Source organism: Megachile rotundata, chromosome 11, assembly GCF_050947335.1.
Source record: "Megachile rotundata isolate GNS110a chromosome 11, iyMegRotu1, whole genome shotgun sequence".
Taxonomy (NCBI): domain Eukaryota; kingdom Metazoa; phylum Arthropoda; class Insecta; order Hymenoptera; family Megachilidae; genus Megachile; species Megachile rotundata.
Window position 1 is genome coordinate 12,408,675 of NC_134993.1, and position 24,914 is coordinate 12,433,588.

Sequence of the window (24,914 nt, forward strand, 5' to 3'; positions counted from 1 at the left end):
TGTCATATTCTTTTTTCTATATGTAGTATAAAAGTAGTATATTGTATACATAGTATTTAGTATACATTCTAAGTTCAAATAAATGCAATTTGTTTCATTTGAAAGCTCTGACAATATTTTACAGTTATAATTAATCACAAGTTATATTAATATAATTTAATTGTGATTGATTTGTTAATTGGTGCACTGTTTGATAGCTTCAAGCTTAATTATAATTACTACAACTTAATTGTGGTTGATTTGTTAATTGTTATACTGTTATACTGATAGTTTCAAACTTAATACAAAAACTTAATATATTAATTAAGTTTGAAGCTATCAAACAGTATAACAATTAACAAATTAACCACAATTAAGTTATATTAATTACAATTAAGCTTGAAGCTATCAAACAGTACACCAATTAACAAATTAATCACAATTAAGTTGTATCCTTTACAATTAAGTTTGAAGCTATCAAACAGTATACTAATTAACAAATTAACCACAATTTTGTTATATTAATTACAATTAAGTTTGAAGCTATCAAACAGTATACTAATTAACAAATTAACCACAATTTTGTTATATTAATTACAATTAAGTTTGAAGCTATCAAACAGTATACTAAATAACAAATTAACCACAATTTTGTTATATTAATTACAATTAAGTTTGAAGCTATCAAACAGTATACTAATTAACAAATTAACCACAATTTTGTTATATTAATTACAATTAAGTTTGAAGCTATTTGCTGTACCGATTAACAAATGTAATAGTGTCTATAAAGAGTATAGTAATCTGATAGTACAATTGTTAAGGTAGTCAAGTCCAAGGTTCTCAGTGTTACAGGAGAATAGAAGAGGATGCTTGGACGTGTACGACATACCATATTACAAAATGTTCAGAAACAGTTTGCGACTTCTGGGAGTGGATCCTTATCAAGATAACATGCTTAGTAATTTCATTATCTTTTTAGTGACGTGCACCGCACTTGGTATGGTTATTCCTACAGTAAGATGATAATCACTTTATGAATGTTATTGCATATCAAATAGTCCATATTGGTACAAAAAGAGAAACATATTTTGAAATTTAATATTTAATGCAATTAAGTGAAAGTATTGTAAAATGCACTTGTGATATGTCATTTTGAAGCTGAGGTATTAGCAAAATGGCTGCCTAAAGGTTTCATGGATATTTGTAAAACAAAATGGCCGACTACAGCAGACATAATATACAAAATTTCATTTAATGCAATTATTTTGAAATATTTTGAAATATTTCAAAATAGCTTGTGGCATATCATTCTGAAGCTCAAATTATTACAAAAGCAGTTACCTAAAACAAGTACCTTGTTATTGATATTCCTAATACAAAATAGCTACATTATATTATATATATCTTAATGGCTACCTATAGCTTAAATGGCTGACCATTGCAAATGTAACAAATTACATATTTACTTGCAGTAAAACAAAGCTGCAGCTGTCAACCAGTGTTCCTATAGATACAATCAGTCATAATAATATCTACATATCCTCAATTAAAATTGATAAGCCATAAGTGATATTTTACCTCCAGAAACAGAAAGCTTGAGATGTACTATTTGATATGCAACAATCTAGCACACTACCCTACTGCTAAAAGAGTTGACACAGCAAGTTACAACATTGTACGACAGTTCTTAGGGTTCCACAAGGCGCTACGTGATAAGGACATGGACGCACTGTTCGAGTCGCTGCCCTACTTCATCGCCTCCTCCATCGGCATCGTCAAGCTAGCGAACCTGCAACTAAACAAAGCGAACGTATGTTATTTACTGAAAGTATCAAACTGAAAGTATCAAATGCATAAAGTATCAAGTCTTTTTTAGTTTAGAAAGTTGCTGAATATGGTGGCGGACGAGTGGGAGAACTTGAAACTGAATAATGAGTTAAAACCTTTGGAGGACCTCACCAAGCTAGCGAGTACCGTTGCGCGTATCTATAGAAGTAGGTATCTCTGAGTGGTTGGTCAATGAGTTGGTGTGACCAGGTGTTAGGTTAGGTTAGGTTAGGTGAAATTAGAGGAAGCCTTTTCAAGCTCCCAGCTATTAAAGCTTGGATGAAATTAAAGGAAGCCTTCTGAAGCTCCCAGGTGTTAGAGCCTGGGTGAAATTAGAGGAAGCCTTCCCAAGCTCCCAGATATTAGAGCTTGTATGAAATTAGAACAATAAAGTAAAGTTGTTAGAGCTAAGGCAATTGATCAAAATAAAAGAGTAACACTATTGGACAGACTTCCTTTGGGTCACCCCAGCTTGTAGATTGACGTCCCTACATTTGTGACATTTAATAAAATTCTGTGTATTCTAACGTTTGCAGCCTGCATACTGTCATCCATGACAATATTTCTGTCGGTCACGTTGCTTCCAAGTGTCCTAGACGTCATTCTACCCCTAAACGAGACACGCCCGCGACAGCAACTATTCAACGTCGAGTACCTGTTCTTCGACAAGGACGAATACTACTACTCCGTGTACCTGCAGCTATCTTGGAGCACGTTCGTCATCGTCATGGTTATAGGATTCGTGGACTCTTTGTACATCATCATAATTCATCACTCGAGCGGACTGTTCGCTGTGTGCGGGTAAACTGAACGGAGGACAATTCTTCAGAAATACTTGAATGTAATTTCATTGCAGGGAGCAAATCAAGAAGGTGACGGAAATGTCTGACGCGGTCGGTGGTCGAATATCTGATCAGATATATCAATGCAAACGTTGCATGGTCATGCATGAGAAGGCTTTACAGTTCGTAGTCAGGTAACTGGTCGATAAACAGTTGTTGATTCTAACTGTTTTCAGGTTCTATGAGATTTTGAAGGAAACTAGCACGAAGAACTACTTTTTTCAAGTTGGGTTGAATATGATGGGGATTAGTGTGCAGGCTGTTCTGGTAAGAAGACTTGTTTAAATTATGGACTCATGTAATATCCTCCAATCTTTACTTAAGACCTTTTTTTTTTTAGAGTTATTATATAAAAATTTGATCTGGTTAATATTTAATAGTGATATGTTTCTTTCAGCTAGTTTCCAGCCTGGATAAACCTGACCAAGCAATGAAAGCCGGCGTGCTTCTCATATCTAAGCAATTCCACTTATTCGTTGTTAGTCTACCTGGCCAGGTGTTGTTGGATCACTGTGCGCAGCTGGCGAAAAACATGTACTATAACATATACTATAAACAATGTACAGATGTCAACCCACGAGACCCAAAAGAATCCTTACAGTTTCAAATAACTACAATTCGCACTAATTGCCTGTCATTTTCGCCTAATTTCCAATACCGAAAGTGTGAGGCATTTCTCTTCTGACCAATTGGGTTCTTCCAAACCTGGGTCAGCCACCGCGTGCCAATTCCTGGCTCGACTACGGTATGTACTGGAGACAACCCTGTTCCTGGCGCGTGGAGTAAGGTTTAAGGGACGCCCACCGTAGAACAGTCCCATGTGACGTTCCATAGTGACAACTCGAAACGTTTGCCTGTCCTTGTTCTTTCACTCAATTGTGGGCGAACAATACCGGCGAAAATACGTGTGACGCCATTTTTCTATTCTGACCAATTGGGATAGTCCTACTGGGTCAGCCAACGCCGGCTCTGGTTTGACTGCAGTATGGTCCACAGGACATGTAGCAAGGTCTAACACGTTGAAAGATCGACGGTGTTCATTTAGATGTGTTGGCATCTCTGACAGAACGTAACATCTTAAATGACATGTTCTGTATGAATTTTTAGTGACGGAACCAATACCGAAAATACGTGTAAGGCCATTTATCTATTCTGACCAATCGGGGCCATGGTTCCTCCTGGGTCTGCCTCCTATGCGCCAGCTCCTGGTTTGTCTGCAGAACATATGGTCCATAGGACATGTTGCAAGGTCCTAATATTTTGAAAGATCGACGGTGTTTATATAGATATGTTAGCATCTCTGACAGAACACATCTTAAATGACATGTTCTGTATGAATTTTTAGTAACAGGGAACCAATACGTGTGAGGTTATTATTCTGTAGCTCTATTGGGTCAAAATGTGGGTTGATCACGCGCCATACGAGTTGACATCTGTAAGTAATTTCAATCAATAATTGTCTAATGTTTCATGTATTTTGTAACAGATACTGTTCGAAGTGGTACAGGACACCCTTACAAATTCAGAAGATGATCAAAATTATGCAAATAAAAGCGAACAGACCCTGCGCGCTGACTGCTGGCGGATTATACGAAATGAGTATCGAGAATTTTGGAAGCGTACGTAATTCAAACTTAATTTAAATTAGTACAATTTAAAATTTGTATAAAATAGATACAGTTAGAAGTGATTAAGCAGATAAATACACTGTACAGTGAATTTTTTTTAAAGACATTAAAGTCGTGCATGTCGTACGTCACGATGCTGCTGTCGCTGAAGGAATGACGGATCAACATCGGCGAACAAGGTTCGATCGTGTCTGTCATCGGTGTTATTTGACTCACCAGGACACGGACAATAGAACGGCTTTGTTAATACACATTTTATTAATGTGACAAGATCCAGAGAGATGTTGACGTAGATGTAGGGGGATTTAGAAATAAAGTGGTTATAATAATTACTTGTTTTTAATGTCTAATTTATCCCTGCTACATTCTTTCTTCCTAAGAGATGAGAATGTGGGGATTTGGGACTATTGGGATTTAGAAATCTAGGAATTTGGGACTATAGGGATTTGAAACTCTAGGGATTTGGGACTTTAGGGGTTTGGGAGTTTAGAGATTTGGGACTCTAAGGATTTGGGACTTTAGGGATTTGAAACTCTAGGGATTTGGGACTTTAGGGGTTTGGGACTTTAGAGATTTGGAACTCTAAGGATTTGGGACTTTAGGGATTTGAGACATTACAGATTTGGGTCTTTAGGGATTTGGGACTCTAGGGATTTGGGACTCTAGGGATTTGGGACTCTAGGGATTTGGGACTTTAGGAATTTGGGACTCTAGGGATTTAGAAATGTAGGGATTTTGGATTCTAAGCATTTAGGAATGTAAGAATTTGGAACTCTAGAGATTTGGGAGTGTAATATTTAAAAACCCCAATTTGAGACTTTAGAGATTTAAGATTCTAGGGATTTTTGACTCTAAGGATTTGGGCTTCTAGGGATTTGGAACTTTAGGTATTTACTACTCTAGGGATTTCAATGTTTAAAAAATAAAAAATTTGAGAATATAAAATTTTGAAATTTGGTAATTTAGTTTAGGAATTTACAAACCTAAATATTTAGAAATTTAGAACGTTGTTTATCTCACAAGATCTTTCAATCTCTATTTATCTATCAACAAAATTCAAAAGATCAATTACCAAAATCAATATCAAATCATTTTCACAATGGAACTAAATTGTAAAGAGTATCCAATATTCCACAAACACCACTCACATATTAATTACATCTCGTAACTGTTATATCACCACAGTAACAGAAGAATAACTCATCTAAGCAAGAATCGATTCGAGAATGCCAAACGAACGCAAGCAACTGAACGCATCGCACAGCCCCACCACTGAAGTTCTCCTTCTCCCAGTTAACCACACAATCGTCTACAATTACCGCGATCCGTGACACCGCAATCGTGTCATGATTCGCTTGATCGAAACACAATACGCGATGTCGAACTTTCATTAATATCGCATGAGCGACCTATAGATTTTCAACCCTTCAATAACTGAACCCTTTCGCCCCTGGAATATGATGCCGCAATCTACACCTGCCAGCGAACGATTAATCCATACGTTTCGCGAAATATCGAATGTCCACTGTTTTAACTGCACAACTGTTTGAACAATCCTTTTCGCGCTGAGGACTTCGACTTGAAACAGTAGGGATATCTTCTTTCTTCGTGGAATGTCGCAGTTTCTCTTTTTTATTGATTCTGTTGAAATTTTGACTTCGTTGAATCTGTTTGAGAATTTTTATTTTTTTAATTGTGAGAAAAGTTGATGTGTAAAGAATTTGTAAATTGATTGTACAATAAGTATTATTTAATTTTTAAGAAGAATTGAAATTGATAAAAGTAGAATATTGTTACCGTTGTTGTGATTGTGTGGTATTAAAAATGAGAGATCAGTGTTGCAGGAAAATGGGCCATGCAGCAACGTGTACAACATTCCTTATTGCAAAATGCTGAGGAAATATTTGTTACTTTTTGGACAGGACCCGTATCAAGGTAATGGGACTCGTAACGTTATTACAGTTGTGATGGTGCTTGGTTTACTTGGCGTTATTGTTCCTACGGTAAGAGAAATTATATTACATTGCATTTAGTCGCCATCTTGAATCTTAACATTAAATTAAAATTCTAAAAAAAAAATATTAAATAAAAATTCAGAAAAACGATACTAAATTAAAATTGCAATAAATGATATTAAATTAACATTTCAAAAAAAGGATATCAAATTAAAATTTCAAAAAAAAAGATACTGAATTAAAATTGCAAAAAAAAAGATACTGAATTAAAATTGCAAAAAAAGATATTAAATTAAAATTGCAGTAAATGGTATTAAATTAAAATTGCAAAAAAAGATATTGAATTAAAATTGCAAAAAAAGATATTAAATTAAAATTGCAAAAAAAAGATATGAAATTAAAATTGCAATAAATGATATTAAATTAAAATTCCAAAAAAAGATATTAAATTAATATTTAAAAAAAAAAGATATTGAATTAAAATTGCAAAAAAGGATATTAAATTAAAATTGCAAAAAAAAGATATGAAATTAAAATTGCAATAAATGATATTAAATTAAAATTCCAAAAATGAAAGCTTAAATTAAACTTGAAAAATGTTGCAGTCAATTGAAGTGTACGTTTCGCTGCTGGAAAAAGACATGGACGCCGTCATCGAATGCATGCCGCACTTAATCGCCGCCATAACAACCATCGTCAAAATACTAAACGGTCATCTGAACAAAGAAAATGTAGGTAATAATCTAAATATAATTCCGCATAATGCTTGAATAATAAATTAATAAAAATATATTGCAGTTTCGAAGATTGTATCAACTGATGATAGAAGAATGGGAATTATTGGAAATGAACAACGAAGTGGATGTCCTTGATAAAATTACTGAACAAGGAAGTAAAATTGCTCAATTGTACAGGAGTAAGTGTAGGAACGATTATAGCTCATAAAATTAATTGTAATAAAAATTAATTGTACCAGTAGAGACCACAAGAATTAGTTGCACATGGCATAAGCTATAAGCTTATTACAATTAATTCTAAACTGTCAGCTTGTCAGATGTACATGTACTTCAAGAATAATTACCTACTTGTATAGCAATGTACCAATATTTTAGTACATCTCCTTCAGTTCAAATATTTTTTTATTACAAAGATTAACTTCTCTATTTCTTTAGTTAAAAATTATATTTCTATTGTCAATTTGTATAGATTAAAATTAACTTTTACTTAGTGAAACTTAATTGAAAGCTACACTTTATATTAATATTAATATTTTACTAGTTATATTTTGTATTAATATTAATCTTTCACTAGTTACATTTTGTCTAACTATTAATCTCCAACAAGTTATATTTACTGTAAATATTAATTTTTAATTAGTTATATTTTTTGCAAATATTAATTTTTGACTAGTTACATTTTATATTAATATTAATTTTTCATTAATTACATTTTCTCTAAATACTAATTTCCTAAACTTCTTCCTCAGGAGTCCTACAAATTCTAATAGTTTGTATTTTTCTAGGTACACTATTGGGAGCCCTAGGAATATTCTTAATGATTCCATTGATCGCCCCTCTTCTGGACGTCGTTTTACCTTTAAACGAAACCCGACCACGACAGCAATTGTTCAAAGTGAATTACGTGGTGTTCGATGAGAGGGATTACTTCTTTCCCGTGTATTTTCAATTGGCTATAGGCGCGTTCATTATAGTGACGGGTATAATCACCATCGACTCCTTGTACATGGTCATCATTCATTATAACAGTGGAATGTTTGCTGTGTGCGGGTGAGGCGCTGTGTTATGTCAAGAGAAAGCATAATAAATTAATAATAACTTAATTAGTAAGCATAATAAATTAGTAATTACTAGTAGTAGATTGCAATTATAAATTAAATTAATATTGGTAGATTATTATTGAAATACTATTAGCAGTTACTATTAATTATTACTGATAGTAAATCACTATTAATAAATTAAATAGTTGGTTATTTAACTTAACTTATTAATAGAAATTTACTAAGAGCATAGTACTACAGTTATTACCTATTAGCCACAGTACCTTAATTAACTGGTAGTAATTTACCAATAGTAATATATTAGTAATAATAATAAATAGTAATATTTACTAATAATACTACAAATATAGTATCTTAATTTACCAGTAGTGATTACTATTGTTAAATTACTACTAATAAGTTACTATTAATAAATTAAATAATTAGTAGTGATTACCATTGGCAAATCTTATTAATAGTAATTTACCAAGAGCAATTAGTCACAGTACCTTAATTTACTAGTAATGATTTACCAATAGTAATAAATAGTAATATTTACCAATAATACTATGACTAATTGCTCTTTGTAAATTACTATTAATAAGTTAAGTTACTATTAGTACTCAGTTGGTACATTACTATTAATAAATTGTTATTTAATTAATTAGGTACCAGGTGCAGAAGGCAACGAAATGCTACGACATGAACAGCGATAGAACTACAGTAGCAGAGGACGACTGTCAACGCTTCAAACGCTGTGTGCTCACGCATCACAAGGCTCTCCAGTTTGTAACGATCAAATAATACTGATCTATGTATAATGTGTCACTATTAATTTACGACAATCTTTAACCTCGCTATTTATTTATAAAAAACTCCTATTATTTTTAAGATTAATTTTACAAGAAAATTCAACATGATTTGATATATGTTAATAATGCTCTTATGAAAATGTTGAAACATGAGACTGTCGTAAATTAACGAGGATATGTTTAACGAATATTAAACAATTCCATCGTCGAACTCGACTGATGTATTTATTTTTTATGAGGTTTTACGAGATACTGAAGGAGAACAGCACGAACAGTTATTTACTACAAATCGGCTTCAACATGATTGGTATAAGCGTCACAGCCGTTCAGGTATACTTTCAATACAAGAAGTTACTATTTTTAATCAGAGAAAGCAATCACAGGGCAAAATTTGCTTTACTATTTTTATCATAGTTAATATATTATTAAATAAGAATATATTAATCAGTGTTTCATTCTTTTTCAGACGGTATTGAACCTGGATTCCGATAAAACAGAAGAGGCGGTTAGAACCGCAGTATTTCTCGGCGCTGAACAATTTCACCTGTTCGTCATTAGTCTACCTGGACAAGTGCTCATAGATCATTGTTCAGAACTCGTAGTTCACCTGTGCAGTTCACACATATTTTTACATACAAAGTATCTCAATTTTTTTAACAAAATAGTAGAATAAAAATTTTATACCTCATGATAAATTATTAGCAAATATTGCAAGTACAAAAGAACATATCATAGCATGTATTTTGTTGGAAAAATCTTGAGATACTGCACATCAGATCTGAACTCAAAATTGAAGATGAAAAGTTGACATCTGAAATAATAAAAATAAAATAAATAAACAAAAGAATTATAGACAAGAGTAATAAAGATATTATTAAATCACAAGACTAATAGAAATATCATTACATATTATATAATAGTATATCTATATTATTAATATTAAATATTCTTGTAATAACAGAAATTTCAAATAATAAACTAGTTAACTATTTCTTCTCATATTTAACGATCAGATCTGACATACACAATGCAAACAGGAAATTTTTAATTAAATTCTAAATCTTCCAATCTTGTAATAGGTACTGTTCTACTTGGCATCAGGCACCCATAAAAATTCAAAGGATGATATATCTCATGCAAATAAGGGCCAGCAAACTGTGCATACTAACAGCCGGTGGATTGTATCAAATAAATATGGAGAACTTTGCATCGGTACGTTGCAATGTGTACACACACTAAATAATTTACCAGTAATTTTTAATCAACATTCCTTCAAAACATATATTAATTTGTTTAAGGCATTCAGAATGTGTATGTCGTACATCACAATGCTGCTGTCGGTGAGGGAGTGATTCATCGTTGCTCATGTTGCATTTGTGACCTGAATTTAGACCAATTATAAAAATTTATAAAAATACTATGGGTTATTTCTGTAGTAGAGTGTATATAAGTACATAGAATTAGCCAAAGTCCAAAATATGTTATATCATATTTTTGTTTAATAGTTGAATAAAATGTCCTCCGTGTTATTTACACTGATACCAACTAGAATAAATAACATTCCTTCATTTACATTTTCCATAATAACATTGACAATTACTGAAACAAACATTTAATACTTGTCAGTCTTGTCTTGATGAAATGTGAATCTAAATCAAAATGCAACACTCAACTATTGGTTTAGAAATATTGTAAATACTTTTGTGAAAAATTTACAACTACATAATTATAAACATACCACTATTTTGTGAACACAACCATAATAGCATATGAGCTTACTCGACGATGCATTTCTATAAACTGCAGGGATCTATTGTTTCTGTTTGGAATTACTTCTACGACTTTGAGAAATCAATCGAAGGCAATTCGACGTGTCAAAACCATCGGCGGATGTTTCCCCAAGAAGCTTCGCGGGAATTACTTCAAATTGCTTGGGAAGTGCCACATCTGATATTGACATTGCGATTCACATCTGCGATTCGGAAGAACTATTATTACACTTTCACACATTGACATGCACATGTGATTACAGGTCACGATAAAGTGCAATGTGTCGGAGACTAATTTGGTAGTGTTCCTTCAAGTAAAGGTGACAAGACAATCGATGTATAAAGTGCCGTCCCCATAGTTTATCCGACTACTTCGATAGCAATATTTGTAACCGCCGCAATAGTGACAATGTTGCAGCTCGAGAAAGAAGTCAAAAACTGTACGCGCCATTTTTGCTTTTAATCGCGCCATACTTATTTTTAATCCCGCCATTAATCTGCAGTAACTACCGCGCATTTTCTTACATATCAATTACGCAATGAACGTATCATTTAATTTCCGAAGTTTTATTTCGTAAAATTGTTAGCTAATGGACTTTTTTAATTTTTAAAATTAAATTCGAAAGTAATTTATAATTTAACGAGGATGTGCAGCATTTCAGATTCAACAAACACAGGTGAAGAATGTATTCGCTCTGCAACACTACAAGGCGCTCGAAAAATTTTTATCGGTGACAGGTCTGAATCCTTACTGCGCGACTCAGGGAAGCAAAATTAGGCTCAATGTCGTGTTTTACAGCTTGATCTCAGGTATAATCCCACTGGTAAGACAATTTTATATCTTTCAACAGATTATAACCGGAATTGAAAGTTTCGCATACTTGTTTCACTGTGTAACGACACTTGTGGGGGCGTCCCCCGCAACTCCCATTATACGCGGGTATACCGGCGCGAGTTCATTATAGTTCGAGTTCCGCTTCGAAATTTTTGAAACAATAAAGAATAAATTGATTTCAAAGCGACAGCTCGGAATACGGGAATGGTACAGATGTGTACGGGAATAAGGAAAACGAATACACTTTAACGATCAGGCTACGAATTAAGAGAATTAAGACATTTTGTTTATTCAACCACGCGGTGTTTTAGTTGCAATGGAGGGTACAGTGAAGAGTACTCGTAACGAATTACGATGTCACAATACAGAGTGTATCAAGGAAACCTTGAATACTGTAAGAGTTAGCAATTTTGTCAAGGATTGAGTTCATTATATTGCATTTTATACTAGTCCTATCTGACCAAACCCATCAAAGTATATTTATTACCACTGAAATATTTAGGGTGTCGAACTATATGTGTGTGTGTGTGTGTAATGTTATATATGTATATATATAAAACGTTATGTATGTATATATTTTAATGTTGTACACATAATAAACATACATATAATATCCTATTTACTGTACACCGTATTAAAATAAACGAATTGATCGAGTCCACAATTTCACAGGTTCTACAACTATACGTAGCGATCCTCGCGAAAGACATCGACGAAATAATCGACGTGCTACCCCACATATTTCTCGTCATCGGAAGCCTAACTAAATTCGGAAACATTTTTCTGAACAAGGAACGCGTACGTACAGATTACTTCAAGGCTTCTACTGTGTATTACACTTACTTTCTATTGCAGATAAAAATATTATTAGATCGAATCGTACGCGACTGGAAAACAATGGGAAGCGAATTACACGTGCTGGACGAGATCACTGCAACGGGGTACAGGCTCGCGCATTTATACAGAGGTATAAAATTGTAATGAAGACAATTATTCGATCATGTTCTGTGGATGTACTTTTCAGTTACCCTGCTGACGTTTACAATGATTTTTAATTACATCCCGTTAATTCCTCCGACTTTGGATATCATATTACCGCGGAATGAAAGTAGACCGAGACATCAACTGTTTCAAGTTAATTACGTGTTCTTCGACGCTGATGACCACTTTATATTCACTTATCTTCACATGTTTTGGGCGGGGTCTTTGACCGTGTTCGTAGTCGTCACCGTAGATTCCTTGTACATGCTTATCATTCACCATGCTAGCGGGTTGTTCGACGTGTGTGGGCAAGTATACGAATCTCTTCATCCTCGTATCATCGACGATGCTCGACAAGCAATGAACAAGAATCTTCACACGTCTACGTTCTAACTATAATTACCGTTGTACAGATATCAGGTTGAAATGGCGTGCAGAGAGGAAAAAGTGAAAGATGCAATGTTCAAGCAGTGCCTGATCACTCATCATAAAGCTCTAGAGTTAGTACCGACATTAAAATGAAATGCGAATTAACATAATCATCAATTCCATTTTTTCTAGGTTTTTCAATTTGCTACAGGCCTGCAGCCAGAGCATGAATTTATTACTGGTCGGAATGAACATGTTACTCATCAGCACGACGGGAGTCCAGGTAAAAATATCTTTAGCCATCAAACATATCGAAGCTCATACACTCTTTTCACAGATAATACTCTACATGGATCGACCTCTGGACTCGGTCAGATTTGTCCTGTTCTTTTTAGGCGAACATTTTCATTTATACATCATCAGTCTGTTAGGGCAGATCGTGCTAAACCACAGTTTACTGCTGCCAGAAAAAATGTAAGTATTCGATACTCTGCGGAGACTGACCACGTTTTGAGTGAATGAGAACTACATTGTACGATTCGATCGATGTAACATTTGTCACTTTTGAATACGACAGATACGGTTCCAACTGGGACGACATACCGATTAAGTTTCAGAAATTACTTTTCAAAATGATAATTAGATGCAGCAGACCGTGCATTTTGAGTGCGGGAGGCCTGTACGACATGAACATGGAGAACTATGGGAAAGTATGTATTGCATTCGAAATCTGTTGTGCTTGGATATACGTTAACGAGCAACATTTTCTCGGCAAAAGGCGGTGAAGGCGTGCATGTCGTATTTCACAATGTTTCTGTCAATGCGGGAATGATATGACGCGCCACTTGAAGCCATCTTGACAATGACGATGAAAATGCAACGCTGAGGAAACTTGCTAGCAAACATTGGTTAATTTCTGGAAGGACTAACTTTTTTATCACAAGTAATATTTGTCAATTGATCACTGGTTTGCGAGTAGATGTTTGAATCTAGCTTGTCGACCAAGTTTCTGATATTTCGAATATCTCTCTTGTTAAGACAGTTCAGTAACAAGAAAATTGTCGAAGCTAGAAATTGCAAACTAAGTTGCTACTGTAATTAATAAAGGACGCACAATAATGTTGTATTGAGTGATAAGCATAAATAGTAATCCACAATTTTCTATATGTAACTGATACTGAGTGTAATTGTCGTCAACGTTGATGGCACATGAATCTGATGTTATCACTGCTGTGTCCAGTTAATGACACTGTTATATTTAATGACACTAATATCCAAAACAGATCTCTTATAAATGAGTGGGATTCGAGTAAAAGTTAAGATAAATCGTGGACAAATTTTTCATATAAAATTAGAAATGTTGAGGTTGGTGAGAAAAATTGATGGAATCCGAGTATGGTAGATATCACGTACCAGACTATGTTTACTGTGCAAGCACAAAATACAGTTAATGTTAATATAAATTGCCTTGACTATTTTTCCTAGTACAAATTCCGGTTACATCGAGTCAGTCGACATAAATCCGTATCGTCCTAGCAATCGCAAGGGAAATAATTTACATTCTAGCGATAACTCTTTCACAAATCCTCACCAGCGAATGCAACAAAGTCACCCGCTTACTACTCGAGGGTCTCTCGTCGCTACACGACAGCTTCATGGATTACTTAAAGCTACCAAGTATAGTTCTGCTACCGAGTGCTAAACAATATCGTGTCATTTTCAATATAACACAATAACGAATATCCGTCAGTGCATCGATAGGGTTGGTAAAATGATTGACGCCTCGAACGACTGGAACTATCTTACCCTGCGATACTGGACTGAATTATTCAATAGCATCATTTACGGGAGTTGATACGACAATGACCCTATAAGATACACCTCCCATTCATTTGCCGAAGTATTATATTTCGAACGCAACGGTTGTACGGTGTCGTACCAGTGAAAATGTCCGCGATTGAGGCAGACGAAAACAGTACGCGCGATACTTGTTACATTCATTAATTCTCGCTCATCTTAATACAGTAATTATGAGTAGGTTCATTCGTCTACTTACGACACTTAATAATCGAATTATCGCGAAAGTGTTAATTTATATTTACTGTAACTTGGATAGTCATTTTGAAGACTGGGTTAAAATTCTGAGTAAAGCACAGATATTCAGCATTTCAGAATCAAGGAGCTAAGGATGTATTCGATCTCCACCACTACAAATCGCTTAAAAAATATTTAATCATGCTCGGATTGAATCCGTACAACGAGACACGGGGAAGTAGAATCAGACAGAAGGTGGTAGTCTGCACCTTCGTCTTAGGCATAATACCTATGGTAAAACACTTTTACAATTTTATACTCCACAGCTCAACATTCGAAATTATATTAAAGACTTGTTTAACCTACTTCAGTCGTTTTTTAATCGTCAACTGCAGTTATCTGTGATTGTATTGTAATCTCTTCAAATTTTTTTATTACCTCTTTTCCAAAAGTGTAATATCAACTCGAATCCCCGATTCCACAGTTTTTGCAGTTATGTGCGGTAATCCGATACACGGATCTCGATGGAATAATCGATCAAGCACCGAATTTACTCCTGACCATTTCAAGTCTAATTAAATTCGAAAACATTGTACTCAATAGGAAGCGCGTACGTATTTATATTACTGTACACAGAATGTTTTAGGTATACAAGATTTGTTTTCCTATTGCAGATTAAAATATTGCTAAATTTTATTCTAAACGACTGGAAGATACTGACAAGTGAACTACCGGTGCTGGAGAAAACGACTGCACAAGGGAATAGACTTGCCTATTTATACAGAGGTAATAAAAATTATACAAATTCATAGTAAATAATTAATAGAAATTTTCTGCATGTATTAAGCTTATTTACTTTTCTCTAATTATGAACTTCTTTCAGTTGCTTTACTGGTGACCGTTGTATGTTTTATATATATTCCATTAATAAATCCAACATTGGATTTAATATTGCCACTAAATGAAACTCGACCAAGGGAACAACTATACGGTGTTTATTACGTATTTATAGATATCGACGATCATTTTACCAGTGTTTTTCTTCATTTGAGTTGGACCGCATTCGTGATAGTGTACAATGTCATTGCCGTAGATTCTTTATACATTTTAATCATTCATCACGTTTGTGGATTGTTTGATATATGCGGGTAAGTACAATCAAAATTTTGTTACTTATTAAATCTATCAATATAATTCGGTTATTTTAACGGTACATGTGAGAGCAATATGTGGTTTCGAGATAAGCACAATGTAATATGAGGACGTTGTCTAGTAAAATGGCCGCGTCAGCCATATTGAAGACCGAATTACTAAGAACACGGACTGTTCCGTATTTTCGCTAACGCTGGTCATTCTCCTTATTACTTTCCCTTTCATTAATTATTCCATTACACTTCACCTGCGACATTAGTGAAAATAATTGTGACCAACAACGCACTGACAATTGTTTCGCAACCTTCGCTACTTTTACAACAGCTTTGTTTCCCAAAATTTATAGAATCTTAATACTGTCTGAACCACTATTACTGCTATACCAAAATCAATCACATTTATACCTTTGTCCATTCTAATATTACAATCTCTCTTATAGATACCAGATTGAAATGGCATTAGCAGAAAATAGAGTACAGTACCATCAGTTCAAGCTATGCGTGATAACCCATCACAAAGCTCTGGAGTTAGTACCGATTACATTAAACTGTAAATTAAGTATCTTATTGATGCGTTATTTGATTCTAGGTTTTTCGGTTACCTACAAAAATGTACTCAGAACATGTTCCTGCTAGTGGTGGCAATAAACATGATACTCATCAGCACGACGGCCGTTCAAGTAAAGACATCCGTGTACTTAAACTAAAACCATATCAACTTTTATCTATTTTACAGATACTTATGCACATGGATCGTCCTCTGGACAGTACCAGATTCATTCTGTTCTTTTTGTGCTCGCACTTTCATTTGTACGTTATCAGTCTGTTTGGGCAAATTGTACTGAATCACAGCACAGTATTAGCAAAAAGAATGTAAGCAGGTACAGAAAGAATAGAGAACATTTGAATGAGAAGAAGACTCAATGAGATGTTTTTTATGTTTGCATTGTATAGATACAACTGCAACTGGTACGAGGTACCCATCAAGTTTCAGAAGTTACTGTGTTTCATGATAGTGAGGAGCAGCAAACCATGCATTTTGAGCGCGGGAGGACTGTATGACATGAACATGCAGAACTATGCAATAGTATGTATGAAGTAAGAAAAGTGCATATCAAAAATTTGTTACGTCATTTAACGAACTTTTTTTGACCAAAGGCAGTGAAAACGTGTATGTCATATTTTACGATGTTTCTGTCAATGAGGGAGTGAGTGTAGCTATCAAACTCAAGTAAGCAAAAGTCAATGAAACTGTATCCACTAACAAGATTTTCTAGCAAATCGGAAGTCAATAGTTGTTGCATAATACACAAATTTATATTACGCGGAGCTTTCCGATGAAATCATGGTAAAATCACTAAGATATTTAAAGCTTATAGACCACCATTCTGTCGTCATGTATTCTTTTCTAGTTTTATAATGAACATAAATAATTAGTCGATAATGTTGATGTTAATTTTAATGAAGGATGTTACATGTACGTGAACTAAGCTATTATGTACGTGAGTTATTGTAACGAAACTGTGAATATGACAGTGTTTCATCTATACAACATTTGAATGCAAGAGTGTTTTTCGTGATACACAATTCACCAGAACTGCGAAACCTGTTGCAAAAGGAGACACTGAAACAGGATAAATAAATTACGTACAGGTTGATCACAGATACGTGTCACAGTATATTTACCATGAAGACACTAAGAAAATTGTCTCCTAGAAACGTGCCAAAAACACCGACTAGCAAATACTTCAAAACCACCTGCAGGTCCCACGAAGGTTTCCCTTCAATTCCATCGCGATCATTTATTATTTACAACAATGAAAGTTGTCAGTTGCGAATCAAATCATCCTACCACGATTCGGGAAGAAGAAGGTAATCTATGTCTGTCAGTTACCAAACATGATCGACACAGCAATTCACGGGATCAAGAGCAGGTGGAATTATCGACCGCAGTACTCTGACAGATTCGCCTGATTTATTTAACACAGTTATCGTAACTGACAGCGAGGTGACAATGTAGGTATAAAGAAAACCACGCGACATTTTCTGGAAATATTTCGATCGCGACGTTTGTGCCGTACCAGTTAAAAATGCCGAACAAGGAACCCACAAGAGATAACAGTACGAGAGGATCTTAATTCTCGATACACTTAACAAATTGTGTAGTAATTATGAGAATGTTCAGCTACTCATCTGCTAACGAATATTTATCTTTGTATTTTCATTTTTCGCGAAAGTGAATTTGTATCGACTGTAACGTATTCGGTCGCTATTAATTTTATCAATCAATGGATTTCCATTGAAGTGTGGATATTCAGTATTTCAGAATGAACAAGTGCAGGAGGTGTTCGATCTCCATCACTACAAACCGCTTAAAAAGTATTTAACGTCGCTCGGATTGAATCCGTTCAACGAGACTCGGGGAAGCAAGATCGGTGTGAATGTGGTGTTTTACACTTTAGTCACAGTCATGATACCATTGGTAAAACACTTTTACAATTTTATATTCCATCATTCGAAATTAGAGACTACAGTCACTTTTAAACCGTCATCAACTGCAGTTATCTGTGATTTTGTGATTCTTTTTTCTTCACATTTTTCTATTTTCTCTTTGTCACTCTGTGGAGGAATGCTAACGAATGTTAACAGAGGTAGAATTATTTAGTTACATCGCGTACTTCAAAAGTAATAATCTCAACTAGGATCCACGGTTCCACAGATTTTACAGTTAGGTATAGTAATCCGAGACACGGATTTCGATGCAATAATCGACCAAGTACCTCACATACTCCTAGTCGTTGCAAGCTTAATTAAATTTGAAAACTTTTTACTGAACAAGAAACGTGTACGTACAAACATACTACCTCATAAACAATCATAGCCCTTGTACTAACCGTCCTACGTTGCAGTTTAAAGTGTTGCTAAATTTTATCCTGAACGATTGGAAGGTTTGGACGCATGAACTAACGGTGCTGGAGAAATCGACCGCACGAGGGAGTAAACTTGCACAGCTTTACAGAGGTATACAATAAAAACAATAAAAATTATATTTATAGTCAATGAAACAAACCAATTTACTGTATGATTACTTCTTACAGTCACCTTAATCGCAGCTACACTAGGCTTCATATATATACCCTTAATAAATCCGACACTGGACTTAATAATGCCTCTCAATGAAACTCGACCAAGGCAACAACTAATATGTGCTTATTATGCTTTCATTGACGTTGACGAACATTTTACCGGTGTTTTTCTCCACTTGGGTTTGTCCGCGTTTTTGACCGTCTACAATATCGCTGTCGTAGATTCGACATACATATTAATCATTCATCACGTTTGTGGATTGTTTGACGTGTGCGGGCGAGTACTCAAAACCTTGTTACTGTCTGAAACAAAATAGTTCGATTACTTTTGACGGTATCGTTAAAATATGTGGTTTCGAAGCGGAAACTGCGTTGACTGCCGCAAACAAAATGGCCGCCATATTCGTAACCCAAGAAAAATACTTTATGCAGTACTTTCGGTGTCCACATTTTTACAATACCTCCATTGATTTTATGATCGTGTTTGAGACACCGATGACAATTGTGGCAGACAACGTTAATTCGCCACGAATACATTTACCTCGGTCCTTTTTTTAAAATATATAGAATCTTTAATATTTTTGGACCATTGCTCTGAAGATAAATATACGAATCCAATTAAAAATTCAAAATTTTGACAAGCTAATTATAATACCTTACTATGTACAGATATCAGATTGAAGCAGCATCACAATTCCGGGAATTGCGATACGATCAGTTCAAGCAATGCGTGATGACTCATCATAAAGCTCTAAAGTTAGTACCGCTTAAAAAGATTTGCAACTAAAATCGGAAACTTATAAGTGTTACTATTCTAGGTTTTTCGACAATCTACAGGAATGTAGCAAGAACATGTTTCTTGCCCTGGTTGCGATAAACATAACAATCATCAGCATGACGGCTGTTCAAGTAAATATGTCTTTATACTTAAAGCTAGCACTACATTTTACTTATTTTCCAGATACTTATGCACATGGGTCGACCTCTGGACAGTACCAGATTCATTCTATTCTTTCTGTGCTCACACTTTCATTTGTACGTCATCAGCCTGTTCGGTCAAATCATACTGAACCACAGTACAATATTAGCGGAAAGAATGTAAGCATGGTACAGAAAGCATAGAGGACACTTGAATGGGAAGTAGGTTCAATGACATGTATTTATTTTTGTATTGTACAGATATAATTGCAACTGGTACAAGATACCCATCAAGTTCCAGAAGTTACTTTGTACGATGATAGGAAGGTGCAACAGACCCTGCATTCTGAGCGCGGGAGGACTGTACGATATGAACATGGAGAACTATGGAAAAGTATGTACTTTTGGAAATTTGTGACATCTTTTAACGAATTTCTTTTTGCAAAAGGCAGTGAAAGCGTGCATGTCGTACTTCACCATGTTTCTGTCGATGAGGGACTGAGTGTACAGCTATCAAGCTCAACTAACCATAAGGACAATGAAACTGTAGTCACGAAATTTGCTAGCAAATCGGAAGTCACATAGTTCCTACAGAATGTCAGCAACATTCAAATGAAATTCAAAATGAAAACATCTAATGTAATTAAGTGTCAAAGGGAATTATGGTAAAATTATCACTAAGCAATTAAAAGCAGGTTTTATAGATCACTCTGTCGTAGTGAAGTTTGTTCTACTTTTATAATGAAAATAAATAATCTACAATGCACGGATGATTTTAATACTTTAACCGCACATATACGCAGTCAGATGTCGCCGGCAATATTTTTGAAGAATTTAAAGGAACTTTATGCATTCACGAAATAATTCAACATGGTCATACACACAAAACAAACACTGGGCCACTCCAAATCGCGGGGTACCTCCGCTTTAGGTAAGCGAATTACGCGCGCTGCTTGCTATGGGACTAGTGGCGCAGAGTAAGAGACAACACTCTCTATCGGCACCTCCTTGCTTTATCGGCACAATATTTTGAAACAAACGTCTTTCGCAATACACAATTTGGCAGAGCTAATTGCGAAACTTGTTACAAAGAAGACAGATGAACCACAGATACGTGTTACAACGAAGACGCCAAGAAAATCGTCTCCTCGAGACATGCCATAAACACCGACTAGCAAATACTTCAAAACCACCTGCAGGTCCCACGAAGTTCTTCCCTCAGTTCTATCGCGATCATTTATTATTTAAAACAATCAACCTCTGCCAGTTGCGAATCAATATATCATATCACTATTGGGGAATAACAAGCTAATCTACGTCTGTCAGTTAACAAACATGACCGACACGGCATTTGACGCTTCGGATCAAGAGCAGGTGGAATTATCGACCGCAGTACTCCGACAGATTCGCCTGATTTATTTAACATAGTTATCGTAACTGACGGCGAGGTGAGAATGTAGGTATAAAGAAAACCACGCGACATTTTCTGGAAATATTTCGATCGCGACGTTTGTGCCGTACCAGTTAAAAATGCCGAACAAGGAATCCACAAGAAATAACAGTACGAGAGGATCTTAATTCTCGATACACTTAACAAATTCTGTAGTAATTATGAGAATGTTCAGCTACTCATTAGCTAACGAATATTTATTTTTGTATTTTCATTTTTCGCGAAAGTGAATTTGTATCGACTGTAACGTATTTGGTCGCTATTAATTTTATCAATCAATGGATTTCCATTGAAGTGTGGATATTCAGTATTTCAGAATGAACAAGTGCAGGAGGTGTTCGATCTCCATCACTACAAACCGCTTAAAAAGTATTTAACGTCGCTCGGATTGAATCCGTTCAACGAGACTTGGGGTAGCAAGATCGGTGCGAATGTGATGTTCTACACCTTAATCCTAGGCATTACACCACTGGTGATATACTCTTACAATTTTAAATCTACTTTGATATCATTCACAAAATTATTCTTAGTTTTGTTGAACTAACACCAGGTTTGATGATCGCTTACATTTTAATTTACACTAAAGTATATCAACACACATTCGTATCACACTTTTCCACAGTTCATACAGTTATGTGTCGTAATCCAAGACACAGATGTAGATGCAATAATCGACGAATTACCCCATTTACTTCTAGCCGTTGTAAGCCTAATTAAATTTGAAAACATTTTACTCAACAAGAAACGTGTACGTACATACATATGGCTTTATGTAGAAAGTTTTATGTATTATGATGTATACCCACGATTCTCCATTATAGTTTAAAATATTGCTAAATTTTATTCTGAACGATTGGGTGATGCTGACGAGAGAACTACCGGTGCTAGAGAAAGCTACTGCGCAGGGGAGTAGACTTGCACGGTTCTACAGAGGTATACAATAAAAACAATGAAGATTGTATTTATAGTCAATGAAGAAGACTGATTTAATGTATCACTATTTCTTACAGTCACCTTAATCTTAGCTGCACTAGTCTTCATATACATTCCCTTAATAAATCCAACACTGGATTTAATAATGCCTATCAATGGAACTCGACCGAAGCAACAACTATTTGGTGCATGTTACGTATTTGTAGACGCTGATGATCATTTTGCCGCTGTATTTCTACATTTGGGTTGGACCACATTCGTGACGGTCTATAATGTCTCTATCGTTGATTCGTTATACATACTAATCATTCACCACGTTTGTGGATTGTTTGACGTGTGCGGGTGAGTACTCAAAACCTTGTTACTGTCTGAAACAAAATAGTTCGTCTACTTTTGGCGGTATCGTTAAAGTACGTGGTTTCGAAGCGGAAACTGCGTTGACTGCCGCAAACAAAATGACCGCCATAATTGTAACCCAGGAAAAATACTTTATGCAGTACTTTCGGTGTCCATATTTTTACAATACTTCCTCTGATATTACGATCGTGTTTGCGACACTGATGACAATTGTGGCAAACAACGTTACTTCGCCATGAACACATTTACGTCGGTCCTTTTTTAAAAAATATAGAATCTTTGCGATTTTTAACCGTTACTCTAAAGATAAATATACGAATCCAATTAGAAATTAAAAATTTTGTCAAACCGATTCTAATACCTTACAATGCATAGATATCAGATTGAAACAGCAACACAAGACCCTGAAATGCGGTACGATCAGTTCAAGCAATGCGTGATGACTCATCATAAAGCTCTGCTGTTAGTACCGCTTAAAAAGATTTGTAATTAAAATTGGAGACTTATAAATGTTACTATTCTAGGTTTTTCGACAAACTACAGGAATGTAGCCAGAATATGTTTCTTTTGCTGGTTGCGTTGAACATGACGCTCATCAGCATGACAGCCGTGCAAGTAAATATGTCTCTATACTTAAAGCTAGCATTACATTTTACTAATTTTGCAGATACTTATGCATATAAATCAACCTCTGGACAGTGCCAGATTCATTCTGTTCTTTCTGTGCGCACAATTTCATTTGTACGTCGTCAGCCTGTTCGGGCAAATCATACTGAACCACAGTACAATATTAGCGGAAAGAATGTAAGCATGGTACAAAAAGCATAGAGAACACTTGAATCAGAAAAAGGTTCACTCAGATGTTTTGCATGTTGGAATTGTACAGATACAACTGCAACTGGTACGAGGTACCGACCAAGTTCCAGAAATTGCTTTGCATTATGATGGGAAGGTGCAACAAACCTTGCATTTTGAGCGCGGGAGGACTGTACGATATGAACATGGAGAACTATGGAAAAGTATGTACTTTTGGAAATTTGTGACATCGTTTAACGAACTTCTTTTTGCAAAAGGCAGTGAAAGCGTGCATGTCGTACTTCACCATGTTTCTGTCGATGAGGGACTGAGTGTACAGCTATCAAGCTCAACTAACCATAAGGACAATGAAACTGTAGTCACGAAATTTGCTAGCAAATCGGAAGTCACATAGTTCCTACAGAATGTCAGCAACATTCAAATGAAATTCAAAATGAAAACATCTAATGTAATTAAGTGTCAAAGGGAATTATGGTAAAAATATCACTAAGCAATTAAAAGCAGGTTTTATAGATCACTCCGTCCTAGTGAAGTTTGTTCTACTTTTATAATGAAAATAAATAATCTACAATGCACGGTTGATTTTAATACTTTAACCGCACTTGTACGCAGTCAGATGTCGCCGGCAATATTTTTGAAGAATTTAAAGGAACTTTATGCATTCACGAAATAATTCAACATGGTCATACACACAAAACAAACACTGGGCCACTCCAAATCGCGGGGTACCCCCGCTTTAGGTAAGCGAATTACGCGCGCTGCTTGCTATGGGACTAGTGGCGCAGAGTAAGAGACAACACTCTCTGTCGGCACCTCCTTGCTTTATCGGCACAATATTTTAAAACAAACGTCTTTCGCAATACACAATTTGGCGGAGCTAACTGCGAAACTTGTTACAAAGAAGACAGATGAATCACAGATACGTGTTACAATGTGTTTACAACGAAGACGCCAAGAAAATCGTCTCCTCGAGACATGCCATAAACACCGACTAGCAAATACCTCAAAACCACCTGCAGATCCCACGAAGTTCTTCCCTCAGTTCTATCGCGATCATTTATTATTTAAAACAATCAACCTCTGCCAGTTGCGAATCAATTTATCATATCACTATTGGGGAATAACAAGCTAATCTACGTCTGTCAGTTAACAAACATGACCGACACGGCATTTGACGCTTCGGATCAAGAGCAGGTGGAATTATCGACCGCAGTACTCCGACAGATTCGCCTGATTTATTTAACATAGTTATCGTAACTGACGGCGAGGTGACAATGTAGGTATAAAGAAAACCACGCGACATTTTCTCGAAATATTTCGATCGCGACGTTTGTGCCGTACCAGTTAAAAATGCCGAACAAGGAACCCACAAGAGATAACAGTACGAGAGGA

The 24,914-nt window shown here is 35.3% G+C and overlaps 4 protein-coding genes across 4 annotated transcripts; all 4 read left to right on the plus strand.

Moving 5' to 3' along the window:
* The first annotated feature begins 561 nt into the window (after positions 1-561).
* LOC100875549 (uncharacterized) lies at positions 562-4,611 on the plus strand. Its single transcript, XM_012283344.2, has 9 exons — positions 562-996; positions 1,667-1,792; positions 1,859-1,976; positions 2,346-2,610; positions 2,666-2,773; positions 2,828-2,918; positions 3,049-3,185; positions 4,138-4,270; positions 4,383-4,611. Exons 1-9 carry the CDS (start codon positions 883-885, stop codon positions 4,434-4,436), a joined length of 1,146 nt encoding a protein of 381 aa, XP_012138734.1. The 5' UTR covers positions 562-882; the 3' UTR covers positions 4,437-4,611.
* A 723-nt stretch (positions 4,612-5,334) lies between these two features.
* Positions 5,335-14,240, plus strand: LOC100875437 (uncharacterized). The gene is given in 17 exon segments (XM_012283355.2): positions 5,335-5,866; positions 6,116-6,282; positions 6,840-6,965; positions 7,033-7,150; positions 7,757-8,021; positions 8,680-8,796; positions 9,063-9,153; positions 9,290-9,432; positions 9,903-10,035; positions 10,122-10,201; positions 10,203-10,273; positions 11,238-11,416; positions 12,100-12,394; positions 12,452-12,716; positions 12,822-12,908; positions 12,970-13,251; positions 13,355-14,240. Coding segments are annotated over 17 exon segments (2,628 nt in total). The 5' UTR covers positions 5,335-5,865; the 3' UTR covers positions 13,563-14,240.
* A 144-nt stretch (positions 14,241-14,384) lies between these two features.
* Positions 14,385-17,247, plus strand: LOC105661754 (odorant receptor 13a-like). Its single transcript, XM_012283399.2, has 9 exons — positions 14,385-15,105; positions 15,296-15,421; positions 15,486-15,597; positions 15,695-15,959; positions 16,403-16,489; positions 16,552-16,642; positions 16,699-16,835; positions 16,917-17,049; positions 17,121-17,247. Exons 1-9 carry the CDS (start codon positions 15,013-15,015, stop codon positions 17,172-17,174), a joined length of 1,098 nt encoding a protein of 365 aa, XP_012138789.2. The 5' UTR covers positions 14,385-15,012; the 3' UTR covers positions 17,175-17,247.
* An 805-nt stretch (positions 17,248-18,052) lies between these two features.
* Positions 18,053-23,825, plus strand: LOC100875216 (uncharacterized). The gene is made up of 17 exons (XM_076537240.1): positions 18,053-18,083; positions 18,281-18,444; positions 18,682-18,807; positions 18,872-18,983; positions 19,061-19,325; positions 19,718-19,804; positions 19,867-19,957; positions 20,010-20,146; positions 20,228-20,360; positions 21,733-21,888; positions 21,991-22,164; positions 22,238-22,349; positions 22,427-22,691; positions 23,082-23,168; positions 23,231-23,321; positions 23,374-23,510; positions 23,593-23,825. The coding sequence occupies exons 1-17, from the start codon at positions 18,053-18,055 to the stop codon at positions 23,747-23,749; spliced, it is 2,325 nt and encodes a 774-aa protein (XP_076393355.1). The 3' UTR covers positions 23,750-23,825.
* Positions 23,826-24,914: the final 1,089 nt, after the last annotated feature.